Source organism: Acyrthosiphon pisum, chromosome A2 (assembly GCF_005508785.2).
Source record: "Acyrthosiphon pisum isolate AL4f chromosome A2, pea_aphid_22Mar2018_4r6ur, whole genome shotgun sequence".
NCBI lineage: Eukaryota > Metazoa > Arthropoda > Insecta > Hemiptera > Aphididae > Acyrthosiphon > Acyrthosiphon pisum.
Genome location: NC_042495.1, coordinates 76,989,221 through 77,009,892, shown reverse-complemented (window position 1 = coordinate 77,009,892; position 20,672 = coordinate 76,989,221). Strand labels below are relative to the sequence as shown.

The 20,672-nt window shown below is 26.1% G+C and overlaps 2 protein-coding genes across 3 annotated transcripts; one reads left to right on the top strand and one right to left on the bottom strand.

The window, feature by feature from the left end:
- Window positions 1-500: 500 nt before the first annotated feature.
- LOC100164367 (protein flightless-1) lies at window positions 501-9,621 on the bottom strand (the record flags this gene model as incomplete). 2 transcript variants are annotated; one of them, XM_029489390.1, is given in 20 exon segments in its annotated part: window positions 501-614; window positions 1,018-1,200; window positions 1,288-1,414; window positions 1,479-1,718; window positions 1,777-2,108; window positions 2,178-2,427; window positions 2,498-2,670; window positions 2,851-2,989; window positions 3,053-3,228; window positions 3,301-3,486; window positions 3,555-3,804; window positions 3,869-3,939; window positions 4,223-4,311; window positions 4,386-4,627; window positions 4,707-4,923; window positions 5,635-5,855; window positions 6,602-6,763; window positions 7,317-7,567; window positions 8,461-8,571; window positions 9,151-9,621. In XM_029489390.1, coding segments are annotated over 20 exon segments (3,597 nt in total), but the record flags the coding sequence as incomplete, so codon positions are not given.
- Window positions 9,622-10,079: 458 nt separating this feature from the next.
- LOC100162296 (sphingosine-1-phosphate lyase) lies at window positions 10,080-19,728 on the top strand. The gene is made up of 11 exons (XM_001943064.5): window positions 10,080-10,826; window positions 11,097-11,268; window positions 12,759-12,974; window positions 13,035-13,243; window positions 13,300-13,536; window positions 14,727-14,936; window positions 15,034-15,169; window positions 15,257-15,359; window positions 18,845-18,991; window positions 19,290-19,410; window positions 19,476-19,728. Exons 2-11 carry the CDS (start codon window positions 11,121-11,123, stop codon window positions 19,572-19,574), a joined length of 1,626 nt encoding a protein of 541 aa, XP_001943099.2. The 5' UTR covers window positions 10,080-10,826; window positions 11,097-11,120; the 3' UTR covers window positions 19,575-19,728.
- The last annotated feature ends 944 nt before the right edge of the window (window positions 19,729-20,672 follow it).

The following is a 20,672-nucleotide window of genomic DNA, read 5'->3' as shown; positions in this document are numbered from 1 at the left end:
AATGACATAGAATTTCGTTAAAATGAAATAAGACGTGTTTCGTTATTCTTAACAGGCAATTTTATTATAATAATTTCAACATTTTTAAACACGCAGGTAATTATTTAACTCTTGTAAATTAAAACTATACCAATTTTTTCAATTAAATGTATTAATGCATATTTTACTAAACTTTAGAGGACCCTAGTTAATAAACTAGCAAACCAAAATTAATGATTATTTTTACTATCAAAATTTTCAGAAAAAAAAGTTTTACCAGAATCCATTAAAAAATATAGTAAATACTAAATACCATTTGAAAAAATAAAGTTGATTTTGCTATCGGTACACCTGCATGTTTAATAATTTTGAAATTGTTATAAAAAAATGTCCTGTTATTTTATCTTGATAAAATGCAATATAATATATTTTGGTTTTTAAGATTCACCAATACAAACATTCTATATTAAAATGATTATTTAATACTTTAATTAATTCAATTTTTATATAAAATATAATACCTGAGCAGATTTATAAGCTAATTTTATTTCCACTTCGCTGCTTCTAGCACCAAGCCATAAAAATACCTGCTCCCCATTGTCAAGCACCATTATATCATCATCAGCTAAATCATCCTAAAATTAATCATGATTATATATTTTATTCAACTGTACAAATAAAATTAAATTAAAAATAGGAAAAGTAAATAATGTTTTGAAATCCTAAATATATTCCAGTAAAATACTTTTTTAGTGACTATAACAAGGGTGGCCAAATCACGGCTGGAATCATAAGACTTATGCAGCTTGCATCTTAAAAGTTTTACTAATATAATAATAGGTATTAATTCTTTTCCTGCTCTTCATATTATCTTTAATTATATTGTGCGGCTCACACCTCTTATTGTTGGCCACCCCTGAACTATAAGAATTAAATTAAGGGTGAACTGTAATACATGTAGATGAAAACAAATTTTATCTTCATACATTAAAAAAAAAAATTAGTTATACTGCCATTATATAAAAATTTTACACTTACCTGACAGAAATCTGAACATTTTTCTGATATAGTGAAATATCCTTTTTCATTAGAACATCGAAATAATCTTGTAAATTTCATATATTCAGCATCTTGCTCATAAGGCTTTTCACCGCCCAATGCTACCCAGAAAAAGTTATTGGGTTCTTCTCCTTCATTTATTATTTGTAAACTAGTCCATGCCTGATAGTTAAGGTAATTTAATAATTATTTTAATAATCATTAAATATTGATATTTGATATTAAATATTTGATATTTGTAATACTTGCATCATTAAACATATCATCAGCAATTTCTTCAGCTAATTTTATATCTTCTGGGTCAGTTTTGGATCCAACCCATAAATATACAATTCCATTAGAATCTTCTTGATCAAATTTTACTTTTAAAATATAACTATACATTTATAATAAAAAAAATCAGTTGAGATAATACTATTATATAATGTAAATTAAATTACCAAAATGCTGAATTTAAATTTCTTGCATCTGGTTTTATTTCAATAAGTCTTGAATAGAGTGCACTACCATTAGACCTTAAATGATAAAGTTGTACTGGTGGTGGTTTAACTTTTCTTTTACCAGAATGTATAACAAATTTTCTTTTAAAATGAGACAAAAATTTAATATTTTCTTGTTGTTGATGAGTACGAATTACTTCTAGCTTTTCGCCAAGCATAGCTTTAAATTGTTTCTCTAGGCTAAAACAATACAATTTTAATTTTAAAAAAAGAGTTTAAAATAAAATATTGAAATTACCTAAAAGTAAATGTCAGCCAACCCATATTTGACGCATCTCGTCCTTGCCAAAAATATACAACACATTGGAAATCTTCAGGCTGACCATCTGATATATTATCTTCATTTCCTTCTTCATCATCAACAGGTACCCAATAACGACACAAGAATACATAACAATCTTTGCTATAAAATTGTCCTAGTTCATCTTCAGGTAATCTCACAAATTTTTTCCCTTCCAAAACAAAAGACTCCATTTGGTCTAAATCATCATTCCAGTCTTGCATTAGTTGTAATGCTTCGTTAAACAACATTGGTGGTTGACGAGGAGTAAATAATGCTGCTAAATCATGCTTTTTAAAATAACATAAAACATTGTTATAAAGATATTAAAAATAGGAAATGTTATTAGTAACGATTACTTTAGTTTCTTGTTTCATAGCCCATTTAGTTAGGTCTGCACCAGTTTTTTGAACAGATTCTGCAGTCCGCGTAAAATCTACTGCAATAACTTCTTCCCACCCAACAAATCTTATTTTAAAGATTTGATGTTCATTTCCTTCTTGAATACGCATTGTTAATGCATAATCTGGACGTTCAATCATAGCAAATAATTCTTGAGAGAGCTTGACAGCAGCCGCTCTCACCAACCGTGTTGACTTTTTTCCAAACCTTTGGTTAAATATAACAAATAATTTTAAATTATATAGTTCAAAACATTTAAACAATTCAATCATGTTACCAAACGTATAAATCAGTAGATGAATCAAGAATATATACATTTTTGGAATTTAAAAGCGAATGCTCTAAAGTATTATGTAATATTTCAACTTGAGGCAGTTCCAAGTAGCCCATACCCAATTTAACTTGATATAAACGAGGACATGGTGGTTCAAAATTTTCATCCACATTAGCCTAATATAAAATAAAAATAAAAATAATAATACATTTTTACTAAAAAAATAAAAATACATAATACTAAACGATTTTAACACAACCTAAAAATTGTAAAATTACTACAAATACAATTTTATCCTAACTATGTTTTCATACTAAAACTTGAAAATATTATTTTATGAAACAAATATTACTTACTTGAATATCAATAGAAGAGTCAAATGTATCATCCATTTGTAACAAATCACGGAATTCTTTACTTTCTTCGCCAAATTCTTCAATAAATATCTCTGCACTATTTTTTCTTTCATTTTTGTTAATTTTTTCAGCCAATAATCTTTAAAAATGTACATTTACGCTTTGGATGTAACTTAATAATTTTCTATTTAAACCAATTTACCTCGCCTTTGATTTAAGTGTGTTCTTTGCTTTAGTACCTTGCCATAGAAAAATTGATAAACCAGCATCCAAAATAAATACATATCCAATGTCCAAGGATGTATAACATAATTTAACTGGTTCTAAATGAACAGAAGTTCCATGAGCATGTACTCTAAACATGCGTGTAAAATAAGTCTACAAATAAATATAGAAAAACACATCTATTATACATTTAAATAACTAATCAATTATAATAAGACAACATACAATATCTTCAACTGTATAAAATCCACTAGCAGTACGTCCTCCATCAATATAAACCAACGGTGAATCAAATAATGATAAAAACTCTTCTGATTCCTCACCTAATTCTTCACGTATAGTCCTACATTCAGCTCCCAAAAAGTTTCTTAAATTAACAGCATGTATAGCAGCACAAGCTCGTTTATCAAGCTATATGTAACAATTTCAAAAATGAATTCAATATTATAACTTATTTAAATATTTTAAAATTTACTAACAGAAGCGTTATCTCCAATCCAGAAAAAAATTTTCCAACATAAACTATCTGATGAAACATTAATAGTTGTGTGTAGAACAATATAACAATCTCCTCTATAAAGTTTTCCATAAGCTACTTCATCAACCAAGTTTGGCAAAAAATTTTCTATTTCCCAAACACTAAGGCCAGGGAGTCTACCAGTTCCATCTTCAAATAATTCACCGTAATCAACCGCAGGCTTTTCTAATCCTTCATCCCATCTTTTAGGTCTGAAATATTTTTATTAGAATGTATAATTTATTCCAAATAATAAAATATTATATTTATAATTACTTTAATGACTCTGCTTTTATACAATCATCAAAAGTTTCATTGTTTTTATCATTTGCTATGTCTTGCATACCCTATAAAGTAAAAACTATCAATCATACTTTACACCAAAAACGTGCATTGGAAACATCAAGTCAAAAATATTAATTTTTTTAAACATAAAATAATTCTAAGAAATTATCATTAAATAGGGTGCTCATAAGTTTCAATTTTACAAAATTAATACTATAATTTAAAACAATTAATAAATATTCAATGACTATTATTATCTAAGTCATAAAAAATAAATAATATATTCAAGTCAACCAATAATTTCGGTTAAATTTCAGTAAATAAAAAGATAATATATTCAAGTACTTTAAGAATTTTTGCTTGTTTTTCTTCTTCATGATCCCTTTTACTTCTCCGTAATCTTAATTTACGAGCAATTGGATCACGGCTAGAAGCTATACATGAAAAATCTTAAGTTATTTGGTAAATTTAATATTAAATGTTAATTATGTCAATTAAAAAAACCTACCTTGAGTTGGCTGTATAGAATTCGGAACTACAGCTCCAGCAAGTCTCAATTGGTTTTGTAGAGAAAAATCAATATTATAAAATTGCAATCCATCAGTTGCCATACTAGTAGGTTTTGGTGGCATTATTAAGTGTGGATTATTACTTAAATCAAGTACTTCTATATCTTTTAATAAGTGAATCGTATCAGGTAACGTAATTAGTTTATTAGAGCCAAGCAAGAGTTTTTTTAGGCTACCACATCTATAGCAAAAATATAAAATGATTATTTATATAATATAGCTATATTACTATTTTCCAGAAAAAAACAATAATTACTTACCTACATAAACCTTCTGGAATCATTTCTAATAAATTCCCACAAGCAGAAAAGACTTCCAATGCAGATAATTTACCAATTCCAGAAGGAATACCATCAAAATCAAGTTTATTGTAGTTTACATATAACCGTTTAAGTGATGATAGCTTACAAAGTGAAGCTGGTAAAGATGTCAATTCATTGTCGGAAAGTTGAAGAACTTCAAGTTCCTGCCAAACCTCTAAAAAGTAAATAATTTATAAAATAAATATACTTAAAAATTATGTTGAGAGATAGAATATAAAAGTATCAAAAAGATTTGTTGTATATTGGCGCCTGGCAGGAATATTCTTCAGGATAATTATTCTCAAATAATAAGGTTTGTTTTTAGATAATTGTTTTATTTCATTACCATGAGTTATTGAATTGAAAGTTTAAAATGAATTGATAAAATATGCTCATGCACAATACATTTTTAATACTCGAACTGGTACTTTTTGGTTACCGCGACTACCGACGATTGTCGGGTGTTGCAATTGGGTTATCTATGGGCTTAACTAGGATTGAATAGTTACAAGGGCTAGAGTCTTAGAAAATTCCTAGAAAATCATTAAATTAAATATTAAGTTCTTGTTGACATCATTTTATAGAAATATTATTATTATTATTATTATTTATTATAAATCAGTTCCTCTGCCAAACAATACATAAAAGTTATCGGTAGTCGCGATTACCAAAAAGTACCCTTAAACTTGATTTCTAAAATTTAATGATAATGATTAGCGGCATGTCGGTTAATGAACTTTAAAACAATTAAAAAAACATTCATACGCATTAAAAATGTTATACATGTTTATAGCGATTAATTCAAATCATTTAATAATTTTTCACACATAATTAAACTAACAACTACAATTGAATATATATATATTTAATATTAAGAAAAATATACCTAATGCCAATGAAAGCTCTATGATAAGATTTGATGACAGGTTTAATCTTTTTAAATTAGTCAAGGTATAAAGAGCATCTGGTACTTTTGGTAGTTGATTACAGCTCAAATCCAAGTCTGTTAGAGATGTCAACGTTTCAAGACTTGGAGGCATATTAGTTAAATTTCGATGAGTATTGCGCATATGTAGCGTTGTTAAATTTTTCATCGATGGTAATTGTCTAGAAAATAAATTATAAATATATGATTTGATACAAGTTCTTATCTTTGAAATTTGCAGTAGCTCCAAAAATGTATCATTAACAATATATTTACATATTATTTACTACAATATCATTTACACTCGCAGGAAATCCTAACCGCAGATTAAAAAGAAAGTGGTACCGTGACCTTTTACAAAACTTTAATGTCTAACGTCTCTAAAAAAAAAAAAATAATTATCATTAGCCAAGAGCCACTAATGGGTGGCTGCTTATTCACAGCATTCATGTTATTCTACTTTAACTTTTATCATATAAACTTATTGTGCTAAAAATAGTATAGACTGTTTATGTCAAATAAATATATATATGAATATTATACAATATTACACGACAAAAATTATCAAAATTAATTAATCAAATTGTTGAATAATTATTTACTCTGGATAGTATTATATTGTTAACAGAATTATTTTAAACCCAAATTCAGAATTTTAAGTGTATTAAAAGATTTTGAAGAATATTTTTATTTTAATATTTAATATTGATGTTTCCAATAACCAGGAAATTTGATTTGCTTATTATAAATAAAAATAATATTTTTAGAAAACAATTAAATTCACACAATAATTTTACGAGAAAAGTTAAAACAATTTTGTGGTTAATTAGAGAATTTTACAAATTTTATATTTTTAATGATACATTTTTAAAGGTTTTGTAACTTGAAATAGATATTTATATATATAGATAGTATGATTTATATTTACCTTAACTGAAAGTGATCTAATGGGTTATTATTTAACATTAATGTTTGCAAATTTGTTAATCTTCTCATTTGTGGAGGAAGTGTTTGTAGTTCATTATTGCTTAAATCTAATGACAATAAATCTGTCAAATGAACAAATAGTTGATTAGGAATGGAACTTATCCTAGAAAAAAAAAAAATTTAATAGAATTGTTAGCTATTACTCTATTCAAAGTAGGAACCAATTTTCCCTGGCGGTGGTCAGATGCTTTTACCACCAAGTTAACCAAAACCTTGATTCGGCATTCGGAACAAAGCAACGCCCATGTGCACAATTCGGTTGCAGTAGGTGTTTCTTATTTGGAGTAGAGTATATATTAACATAAAATTTACGCTTTTCATCAATTAATGTTGAAACAGCAAGTAAATGGTCCATCAAAAAATATCACAAGTTACACAGTTAAACGTTAGTTATAGTATTCAACTTCCAATGATGTATCTAAAAATTGTTTTCAGTCCTTCTCTTAACTACACACTCTCTCAAGATTAATTAACGATATTAATTAATGGAATAGATATATCAAAATTATCAAGTCCATAATTCATTTGAAATGTAACTGGTTCTAAAGTCCCAAAGTAACACCTAAAACCCACCAAAAAAAATTCGCACATTGCCCCATAGCCGATACTCAACGAACTAGTCTGGGTATATATTATTTAAAATAAATAAATATTACCTATTATGAGATAGATTCAGCACTAGTAGACTTGAAGATGATTCTAAACCATCTGGTATTCTAGTTAATCGGTTATGGCTTAAATCCAATGTTGTCAATTCGGTTGTAGTTTGATTGTTGCAAAAGAGTTCTTGAGGTATACCAGAACTTTTAATGCAATTATGACGAGCAATTAATGACCTTAATGAACATAGTTCTGTAAGTTCTCCATACAATCTTTCAATATTATTATGTGCAATTGATAAATGCTCCTATAATAAATATAAATTAATTACTAAATATTACAATTTTTAGGCTATTTATAGATATTTTAAAATGTTTCCATTCAATTTATATCTAGGATTTGAAATTTAAAACAAAGTTTTTTATAGTGTCACTAAAAAATCTAATTATTATAAATTTATAACTAATTTAATCTAAATTTTATTTGATTTATGTTGATAATTTGGGTATTGTGCATTTATAAGTTATAAGTTTTATAATAAGTTCAAACTCTGACGAAAAATGTAATATTTAAACAAAAAATAACAATTTTAGTTCATTTTGTTGTAATAATAAAAAAACTAAATTTAGGGACTTAATACTTTTGGCAATTATGTGAACAGTTATTTTCTATAATCTATATGTATAAAAGAATTTGTCCTATCTAACTGACTGATTCATCACCGCCTAGCCAGAACAGCTGGAGCTATGAGTATGAAATTTGGTCAGTAATTTTGTTTTTTGATTTAAAGCCCTTTCAAAAGGATTTTTCAAAATTTGCATTTTAAAAATGTCCTTTTTAAAAAACTATTTTTATGTATACTCAGAAAAATATTCTGCCTTAAAATATGAAATTAAAACTGTATGTTGTCATTCAAAAAATAAAAAAAACTTAAAAAATATAATTATATTTTTAAGAACTAGAAATCATGTAAAATTATTTTTCAGACATTTATAATTTTTGAAATAATGAGTGTCCAATAATAAAAGAATCAACCGGTATTGAGCAACTACTGAAGCACCAAACAATTTAAAAAATATTGATATTAAATAATCTATTTTTATTGGAAAGTGTTACACACAATATTTGTGGTTGCGCTGTAGTATTTTCTATATAACAAAGTATAAAGTAAAAAAACATAAATAATATAGAAATACATACTAATTTTCCAAGTTTTCCAATTTCTTCTGGGATTTCATGTAATTTTACCCTGTTCAAGTTCAGCCATTGAACACTTGACATTGACATAACAGCAGAAGGAAATTTTGATGTCTAAAAAATAAGTTAATTTTGAATCCCAGTAATAAAACTAGTAGAATTAAGTATGAACTAAAATTATATTGGGGTGGGAAAATTATTTCTAATTCTCCACTACCTTTTGTACCATACTTGGCTACATACCTTTTATATTTATGCTAACAATAAATACTTATTTTATTGTTTCAGGGAGATACCCACGGACCCCCACCCACAAAAAAAGTGTGTGGCGCCCCTCTTAAATTATAGGTTTGGTGTCACTGAGTAAGATTTTATAGAAAAACTGTTTTGTCAAATGTTTTACAATTATTGAACATAGTTAAAATCCTATATTTACGCTCAAAGACAACATAATATGATTAAAATAATATTTTTTCCTCATATACACATTTTTTTATAAATCTCTCCAATAAACCAGTGTATAAATCTCAAATAAAATTAAAAACGAGTGTGAAGTTAGCAATTGTAAATATCATAGGGATACCTACACAAAATTAATATATTATTTCCCATTTTAATAATAGTTACCACAGTAAAAACTAGCTACACTGTATTTATGAATAATGCAAAAAAACAATAGAATAATATACTTACTTTAAAATCATTGTTACTGAAATCTATACCTCGTACAAAAGGCAATACACCAGTATTGGCCATTATGAGATTAAACAATGTTGTTGGTAAGATATACAGTCATACAAAACCGTATTAAATGTTTTACATAAATTTACTTCACATAATTAATATATTTATTTCTAATACAAAAAATTTGCTATTTGATTAGTCACCGATCAACAAACTAAAATGTTGAATAAACTGTAATACTACAATACTTAGATTAAGTTTGTTGTGGTGTGAATAATAATAAAATAATAAAATAGTTTAATTATGCATTCCATTATCATTTTAGTATTTTCAAAAATGAATTACATTTTATGAAGTATTAATAACAAATTGTTGTATTGAAAACACTACTTACAACACAATACACTCAACTACTCATCAATATTTATTAGCATAGAAAATTGTCATTACTCATTACTCAACAACTTAACGCTGTGTTAAACATCTATTATTATTTACTTTTTTATTATTATTATTACTATGTCCCGATTTTTACCTGTTATCATGGATTGATTGCAAGTTTTGATAATGCATAAATATAATATAGGTAATATGAGAACGAGAGGATGCATGATATGGCTACACTGGCGTATTACCTTTTCAAGGTCATATATTTCTTTCCCATAAGATCTAAACGCCTTTGTAGACCATTGAAAACAATAAATTAATAATACATAAATATATTACACATTATATGGTCCGCGTTCTGCAATGTATGTATATGAGCTGTGGTGGGGATAGGTGAAGGTGGTAGTAATGTGTTGCGCAGGTGCACAACATGGGTTGCAAAAAAAACGTAACTATGTTATAAACAATAAAGACGGTAGTAGGTACTAAAGTTTAGTATAGTATAGTTTACTATAGTTTTATATATTTTATATAACATAGTAAACCATAACTGTAACGTCTGTAACAGACAACAGTAAATAGTACTCCGAAGACCGATAGCGGACGGACCATAATATTATTGCCTAAAGGTGTTCTTTTTACTAAAGATAATAATTATTATAATATAATATATACTTAGGTGTTTATACAGTAAACACTACGGTATACACATTTACAGAGAATAGAGTATGAGTCATCTCAGTCCTCAGACCACCTCGACCGACTCACCGTTAAGTGCCGTGTACACGGTACACCCGTACGGCCGTACTGCACTACTGCGGCGGCTTACAAGCTATTTCCTGCCACTTTCCCCTTGATTCTTCTTCCCTCTTCGATTTTTGTACCGCGACCCAATACCCATACACATTGATCCTTGCGCATACATGACGATTGACGGTTCAAACACGTAAAATCTTAAATGGCAAAATGAATGTTTATGATTGTTGACAATACATGACATATAATGTGTCCTTAGTACTAAATGATATTATGTATGTCGTATGTAAATGTATTTTTACAGTCATCGCGGAAATGTCATAAATTACCTATTGCGATTGCGTCGGGCATGAATTTGAATGTTCAGTGATTACATTAATTAACAAATTAGTAATATTATAATAATAGAAAAAAAACATCGTGTATTGTCTATGGTCTATATCGTTATATATTATGGTTCGATGATGATGCGCTGTACTCTCGTACAAAATAATTAACAAATTGATAAATACACTATACATTCATCAAATATATTATACGAAGTGAGTATTTTTAGTTTCATAACATTGTATGTACATATTGATTAAAAAGATTACTGTTTAATTGTGACTTTATAAAATTAATAAAAACTCATCACGTTTACATGTTTAAAAAACATGCAACATTACACAATACCTAATTACTTAAACTACCCTGTCATTTTTTTTATCGATTACTATATAGTATTAATGCTTCAGAATTGATGAATAAATTAACAAGGTACCTATTGAATTATAAAAGAATTACATAAAAAAATATTTTTATTTTTTTAGATCATTCACTCAACTGAGTTAAATATGGATTTGGTTAAAAATGGCATTTTATTATGCAAAAATTCAGTTAATAATTTATTTGGGCAATCTGAACCTTGGCAAGTTGCTTCTATCTCAGCATCCAGTGTGTTGACATCTATTTGGCTATGGAATTTTTTATTTCAAGATGAAAGCAAGTTTTTTTTTATTGTAAATTAGACAATCAAAATAAAAATTTTACTAAAAGTTGTAAAACAATAGCTAACCTAGAATATCCAGAAATTGTGTAACAAAAATAATTTTCACGCAAAATTCTCACATTTTATCGATTATTTTACTAACTTAGACTTTAAAGCTCTTAACCAAAAGAAAATTCATTGTTCATAAATATGTATAAATTAAATACCTACCCAATAAAATTAACACTTTCGCCAAATGGCGTCATTCCCCTTGTTATTAAATGCACTATAATTTAATCAGCGTTACAATTAAATTTTTTGTTTTTTGTCAGTGTCTTCTATAAGCATTTTTTCATAAACAAGTGCAAACCGTACAATTTTCATTTTTCATTTTTTAAGAATTTTTTTTCTGATTTTTTCAGCATCACGCTGAAGTACACACAAATATTATCCTCAGTAAACGTGTTAACTATTAACCATTAGACTTATAAAGATTAAGTGTAAAACATATAATTTATTTAAATATTAAAAAAAAACCTGAACTATTGTTGTTGTCACTTAACTCAAAAACAAAACAAATAGGTATAATAATTTTTTAATATTAGAATTTGTTATTTTTATTTATTTAATAAGAAAGAATCTAATAATACATACAAATTAGATTGTATAAATTGTATGTTCTGGATCCCTAGACGATATCAACAATTGTACAGAATGTTTCCAGTGGGTTGTGGGAATTTTTTTTATATTATTCTTATTCTATTTCCTATTGTAGTAATGTTTGCCTATATCCGGTATCAAATCTTATATTTTAAATATTATATCTTATCTTTATTTTGTATTTTCTGCTGTAGTGATTTATTTATTTATTGAACAACGGGTAAACACTCTTTTAGTAAATATATAAAATATAACACATGCTATTAAATATTAATGTAAATTAAAAGGAATAGAAATATAGTAAAAAAAAAATACTAGGAGTAGTGGTATTTGCTGGATTTTTTTTTTTTGTTGGTTTAAAGTGAGATTTCGGCGGGTAATTTATTCACTTCATTTGAAATTCAATTTACAATATAATGAAACGTAATGCTGGTGTCTTTTTAGATTCATGCATACTGTTAGATTTTGAGTTAGGGACAATCAGGAATTTAAAATTTGTTGTTATGTAATATTATGCAGGTACAATATAATATAATAAATGTGAGGAGATTTGGTAAATATAATCATTATTTTGTATTATAGTATGGAATTTTTAATACCAAGCAATAACGTACATTTTTACTGAATTTCTTTGTTTATTTACCTATTTACTCTTCGTGGTAGAAAACATTTTCTAAAATACTCTAAAAATATTCAAGCTGTATTTAATATTGTATAAGTGGTTATCTAATTATTCAATGCCACGTATGTGACAAAAATACTTCTAATATTTTGATATAATCTGGTTACAATACATTTACCCACTCATTAAATAATCATTACTAATTTCTGGTTACATTAATAGGTTTGTATAACAGATTAAAAAAATTTACGTTTACTCAAATTAAAAAAATACCAAAATTCAAAAAACAAGTTGAAGAAGAAACTAAGAAAATTTCAGACTTATTTGAAAATGAAGTAATCGAAAATACAAAGAGTGAAAAATATGTTGTTGAACTCCCATCACAAGGAATTTCTCGAGATGAATTAATTAAAACTGTAAATAGGTATTTAAATCTTGGTAAGATATAGTATTTTTAGTAAAATAACATACATTATTTCCAAAATTTACCTTTTTTAGGTAAATACAATTGGAAAGAGGGGTTTATTTCTGGTGCTATATATTATTATGACGAAGAATTAATTAAGTTACTCACTGAAGTATATGGACTTGCTTCATACACAAATCCTTTACACTCAGATATATTTCCAGGAATTTGTAAGATGGAAGCAGAAGTTGTACGTTTAGTTGTAAATCTATTTCATGGGGATTCAAATAGTTGTGGAACAGTAAGTTATTACAAAAAGAAACAAAATATAGTAATTAATAACTCTTTTTTTTTAAGATGACAAGTGGTGGAACAGAGTCAATTGTAATGGCATGTAAAGCTTATAGAGATTTTGGAAGAAATGAATGTGGTATTAAAAAAGGTGAAATAATAGTTCCACGATCAGCACACCCTGCATTTGATAAAGCTGCTTCTTATTTTGGTATCAAAATTATACACATTAGTTTACATCCTGATACTTATACAGTAAATTTAAAGAAAATGGAAAATGCAATAACTAAGAATACATTACTGGTGAGCTAATTATGTTTTGTTAGATATTTTCAAAATAGAAATATTAAAAATGCTAACATAGAAATTTAAAAGAATGTGAATGAAGGTTTCTTAACTTTACTGACTTATGAGTAAGTGCAGTGGCGTTGCCAGAAGGGTGGCTAGCCCCCTCCACCATTGACCGTGTTGACCTCAGAGTTTTATTAAAATAAATAAAAAAATAAAGTGTAAATAAAAGATATATTGTATTTGTATACTGTATTTGTATAACTGATTAGGTGAAGCTACTAAATAAATATAGCATTTAGAGTTTTGATTTATAATAAACCTAGGAACATTAATGGATTATACTGTTACTGTATAGTATAGTCTGTTTGAAATAAGAGGCAACCAGGGCGGGTGTCAGATAATAACTTTTTGTCTCCCCTTACTATCTGTACATCTGCCATGTCCCTGAACAAATGTTGGCCATCCGATTTAATTCTCAAAAAGAATACAGTAAAAAAAAATGAAGAATTGCCTAGGCATGTTGAATAATTGAGCAGTGTCTGCTTATATTTTACTAAACAATAATCATACTCAGAAAATGATTTTAATTTCTAACCTTTGTTCATTATAAAAATTCTGAGTACAATTTTTTAAAATGTTGTATATTGTGATCAAATTAAATTTGTGTTCAAATCTTAAATCATAAATTCTTACATTTTACTTTCTTATTCATATTATCTATGAAGTATATAATGTTTATTTTATATCATACTCGTAACTCATGAAATTAATAGATTTCTGTATGAAATAGAGTTCAAAATCAAAAAATAGAGATATATTTTACTATAGTTTAATACACAAATTATTGTAATAAAATTGTATCACTTCAAAGTTAAAATTAATAAATTGAAAGAACACATTAAGACATTTTAATTTAATAGGTATTTCAATGTATAATATTTACATACAATAAAGTTTTTCAATAAATTATAAGATTTAAAATATTTGGTAGATCACCTTATTAAAACTAACAAGTGTGCAATTATTTTTAATAAATATAATATTTAGCACAAACATTTTTTAAATAGATTGTGATTGAATATGCTTTTTGAATATTTTAAATTTTAACTAAATGTTTTATTCCATAATATTTATATAAAAGTAATAAACATAAAATATATTATTATTAATTGTACATACCTAACTTTATACTTTACTTACAGTTAGTTGGATCATTTCCTAATTTTCCATATGGAACATCAGATGATATAGAAGCAATATCAGCTTTGGGTCTTAAATATAATATTCCAGTCCACGTTGATTGTTGTTTAGGTGGTTTCATAGCAGCATTTATGCCACAAGCTGGTTTTCCATTACCTCCTTTTGATTTTAATTTGCCAGGCGTTACAAGTATATCTGCTGATACACATAAGGTATTTTTTTAAAGTTATAATTATCTATTTTAATATCAAAATAATGTTGTACTAAATAAAATTATTTTAAATTGCATCATCTTAAATCACACATTAGTATGGATATGCGCCTAAAGGTTCATCAGTTATATTGTATTCTGATAAAAAATATAGACATAACCAATATTACGTATGCACTGAATGGCCTGGTGGGCATTATGGTTCACCAACTGTTAGCGGATCAAGGTCTGGGGGTAATTATATTTATCTACATAAAAAACATTTTTGAAATATGTGAATAATTTTATTTCTAAATTATTTATAATAGTATAATTTATTAGGTATAATTGCTGCATGCTGGGCCACATTAATGTATTTTGGTATGAATGGCTATATTACTTCAACAAAGGAAGTCATGGACACTAAAATATTTATTGAAGAACAGTAAGTTAAAAATTAATAATACCTATGTAACTAATTTATGTAATTATTCAATATTTAAACCAATTCTATGGACAATCAATTTTTAGAATCATTTGATTATTGATATGTGATATGTACCTTTTATAGTAGAATGTTTTCTTCTTATTGTATTTATTACCTAATGATTTTAGACTATTACTATGCCATATTGTCATCCACAAAATTATTGCATTTGCACAAACATTTAATTTACTTTTAAAGTTTTATTCCTCTTATATTTTCATATTCATTTTAATGTTTCAGAAGCAAAAATGAAATAATATGTTTTTTTCATATAACTTAAAAATAATTGGTCAACATCTAGTATTTTCATGCAAATTCAAACTTTGAATTGAGATTAAATTATAATATTTGTTATGATTAATTTAATTTGATCAAATATGTATAAATTGAGTTTACAACTTGAAATTTTATAATATTTTTGATTTTACTTTATTAAAAATTAATTATAATATAATGATTATTTTAATTTAAATTTATAACTGATTACGTGCCTTCAAACTTTTAAAGATTTAACGATCAGCCACAAGGTCATTCTTATTCATATTAAAAATAATTATGTAATTATAAATTAGAACAGGCGTAGCCAACCAGTTGATCACAATCAACTGGTCGATCCAGTGGCGTGGCGAAGGGGGTCTAGAGGAGCGGCTGCTCCTCCAAAATTTGGGTGAGTGGGTGGGTATTGGGTAATGGGTATTCATTTTTAGCATACATATTTTGTACAGAATATACTATAGAATTAATGAAGTACTAATGTAAACAAAGGGTGGCAAATGGGTACCGCTCTGCTGTTCATTAGATGTCAAATGGGTCATTGTAATGGATGTGTTAATTGTTAATTCAATGATATAAAATCTTTGTACACCAAAATCAAAATTGAACGAAGACGGTCTGCCTATATTACTATAAGTATATTTTATAATATTGCTATTAAAGTCATTTATACTAACAGTATGTTAAATTTACTTTGTCGAAAACATTTAATTTGTTGTACTTTAAAAGTTTTATGTACCTACCCACAAATAATATTTTTAAATTACAAAAAAATAACTAAAAACATTATTTTTCGTTTAGGTATATATCTAATTTTATTCTAATTTGAACTTAAAATGTGTGAATATATTTTTAGAGATTTGGGTTACAATATAAATTATTTATGAAAAACTATGTTTTAATTTTTCAATCATTAGATAATTAAAGAATGTATCATTTGCAATTTTCAGTCATTTTCTTTTCATCACTTGTATTTTAAAATGTTTTATTCATTTCTAACTGAAAAGTATATTTATTTATATTATAACTTTCGAGACTGATGAATTTCGTCAAAATTCTAACTTCAGACAGTCGTAAATAATTATTGAGGACTTACGCTCAACTTTTTTTTAACTTCATTATTAACAACTTTTTGAACTGCCCCTATTACATTTTCAAGTTTATTGCCCAACCAAAAATTTTTTACTGACAGCAATTAAAAATCAATTATCTAGGTATACAGCTATCGATAGTTCAAAAAGAATCAAAATATTTTGCCAATATTCGGTAAGAATACCGAATGTACCTATGTATACGGTTATTATTTCATTATAAATCGATTTTGATGAAAATTGGCTTTGTGTAAAAATTCTCATTTTAGATTCTGAGTGGAGCGATAAATGTATATTAATTTTATAATGATGTGTTTTTTTATTTATTTTAAAACTGTCATCACCTTTTAGGACAGTAAAAATGCTTAGATTTTCTTTAATAGTATCTTTTCTGATAAGAAAATGAATACTTTAAAGGAGTCTAAATTCTAAAAAATCCTAATAGTGTTTGAAAGCGCAAGAAAAATTACGAAAAAACGGGAATTTTTACGCAAAAATGGTTTTCGACAAAATCGATTTTAGCTTTTGGTATAACTCTAAAACAAATGACCGTAGATGCAATTTTCACTGGTAGTTTATATTAGCATTTTATATACACAATAAAATTTTAAAAAAATATTAATTTTGTTTTGAACTATTAACGGACATTTTCAGTTTCCAATTTTTTTTAGTTTTATTTTTTCTATGAATGTCAATAAAATTTTATTTGTTGGGTAAAAAAACTTAAAAATTTCATACAAGGCTCTTAATTTATTGTTACAGTGGAATTTATAAAATATTAAAAATCCATATAGTTAAAATATTTTTCCATAAGTATTTAAAGTTTGGATTTTAACAAAAAGCGTATAACTCAATGTGTAAATTATTTTGAGATAAAAATTCCTAAAAATTTTTCTTTTTAAGTCTAAGATTTTCAAATGTAATTCAAGATTCCTTATATGGGTTAGGTTAGGTTAGGTAATTCAAAAACGAATGACCATACATTTTTGAAGTGTATATCAAATATGTTTATTTGTTTATTTTATCAATTCCTACACTTGATAAAATTTTCAAAATATTGTAACGTGTTTTGAGCTGTATACGGGCAATTTAAAAATTGTTTTCTAAACATTTTAACAAAAATTGTATTTGTTAGGCCAAAAAGCATCAAAGTTTATTACAAAGCTTCTGATATATTGCTTCAATAACAGTGTAAAAATACAAAAGCACAATTTTTTTTATATGTATTTAAATTTTAAATTTCAATTTTTGACAATATTTATCAAATTTAATATTTGAAAATGATTTTGTAATTAAAAAAGTATGTAACCTACTGTACGGCAGAGCGATATCCACTTACCCACCTTATTTTTTTTAGTTTTTACCACGTTTTTGTAAATAACTAAAATTTTTTGTTTCTACCCTCCCCCCCCCCCACAAAAAAAAAAAAAAAATACTAGATTAATTTTCCTATCAGAAAAAAGATGCTGAAGTAGAAAATCGACCACCAACATTGTTTTGCTCTGATCAGAATCTTAAAAAATAACTTAAATAAGAAAATAATAAACTATAGAAGTTATGTACAATGTATGTTATTAACGTTTTAAGAATGTACTGTCATACATAAATGTACCTATACATAAATGTTAAATAATAAACATAGTTTAATTTAACGCAATTTTTTTTTCATAAAATATTAGGTGGGTGGGTGGGTGGTTAGAATAAAATCTTTGCTCCTTGTGCGAAAATAGCTCGCCTCGCCACTGGGTCGATCTTTAGAGGACTATTGTTCGATTGTTTTAAAAATTGATTGTACCAATATCTGTTGATCCCGTGCGTAATCTAAAACACACTTTTACGCTTTATATATAAAGTACCTAAATTATTTATTAGCGAAGAAAAACATATAATTTGTTATTATGCTGCATGTAATAATAATAATATAAATAGTGATCGACCACAAGATACTTAAATTTTTAATGTAGCTAAGTTGTTGGATACGGATAGCAACACTTGATTTAGAATAATTTAATGAGTTTTAAACTTGTATAATGTATAGAAATAAGTGGCTAAAAATATTAATTATTTTTTTATCTATAGATTACGTAGTATGAAAGGTATTTTTATCTTTGGAAAGCCTACTACGTCTGTGATAGCAATAGGTTCTGATGATTTTAATATTTATCGACTATCTGATGCATTAAATTCAAGAGGTTGGAATTTAAATACTTTACAATTTCCAATTGGGTAAGGTTAATTAATCACAATAAATCATATAATTTCAATAAACATTAGTTTAAAACATGTTTATAATATAGTATGGTAATTTTTTTGAGGTTACACTAAATTTCTTGGCTAGATTACGTTGGATTTAATTTTGATTTCATTGCCAAAGTTTATACTAACCTAAATAAACATTAGTTGGAACAATTCAAACTTTTAAGTCTTTCAGAATCCTAGCTTGTTAAATAATTTGCAATTCAATCCAATGTAATCCAACCAAAAAATGATTATACTGTATAATGGTCTGCTTAATTATTTATAGGATTCATATTTGCATTACACATTTACATACGAAACCCGGTGTAGCCTCATTATTTATCGAAGATTTAAGACAAGAACTAATTGAAATATTAAAAACTCCTAATGTTGAACTCACTGGAAAAGTAAATAAGAAGTTATTTAACCAAATAAGAGTTTTTTTTTTAATATTGAGTATTGTGGTTTATAGATGGCTATGTATGGAATGTCCGCCACATTACCAGATAGAACTATAGTTGGTGACATCACAAGATATTTTATAGATGCTATGTATTATACTCCAAAATAATACATTTTATATGTTGGTATAAGTATAGTTAATTATTTCTGTAATTAAATATTATCTGCAATAATTAGAATTAAATATATCGAACTTAATTTGTAAAATACGAATTTATTAAAATTTATATTTTTTGGCATTAAAAACTAATTGACTAAAAAAATATATATTTTATATGTGTTTGCTGATACATCTAATCATCTAATACATCTAATATATAGCTACCAATTATTTATTACATGTTGACAGTCATACAATATTTAAATTTTTATGCAAGTAGGTATATGTGTATATGATTTATAATATAAAAATGGTCAAGTATCGCAGAATAATTGGGACATCGTAAAAATGCCAATATACAATTAATACTCTTAATATTCTTAACTTTTTTGATAATAGGTTAATTCACTCTAATATTAATGCAATAACAACTAAACTACACAAGATTGGTTAAGTGCAAATTTGGTATGTTGGTTAGAGAGAGAAACAAATAGTGAACCTTCATTGAAAACATTGAATTTGAATATCTTATTATGTTTATGTAACATAATAGTGCAGTTTAAAAGTTTCAAGCCCACATGAATAATATTTACAAATTAGGTACAACAAAATAAATAAAATCATTATTCTTTGTTAGAATATCTAATTCAGTCCAATATTAAATCTAGAATATCTATGTATAAAATTGTAGCATTATATTTTTTAGATTTTTTTGGTTCCAATATGATCTACTTACGAGTAACCTTGTATTAAAATTTCATACCTAAGAGGCAATAGTTAAAAAAACTGAATATTTTATAAATGTTTAACCAGGTAGAAATAATTTGCATATGTTTATGATTCTGACATTTTTTGTCAACATTTGAAGTTCAAATGCTAATAAAAATCATGCCTACTTTAATATTTTTGAAGAATCTTCTATTACATTTTTAAGTATTTATTTAGTGAAAAATCATTTATTGACAATACCTAATTGAAAAAAATATCGAAAAATTTCTTGTTTCTAAAAATAGCTCAAAAAGTGTCAAAATAGTTATTAAAAGTTATTGTGTGATTATAAAAACATTTGATGAAAATTTAAAGTGCTTATGGTTATTAGTTTTTATA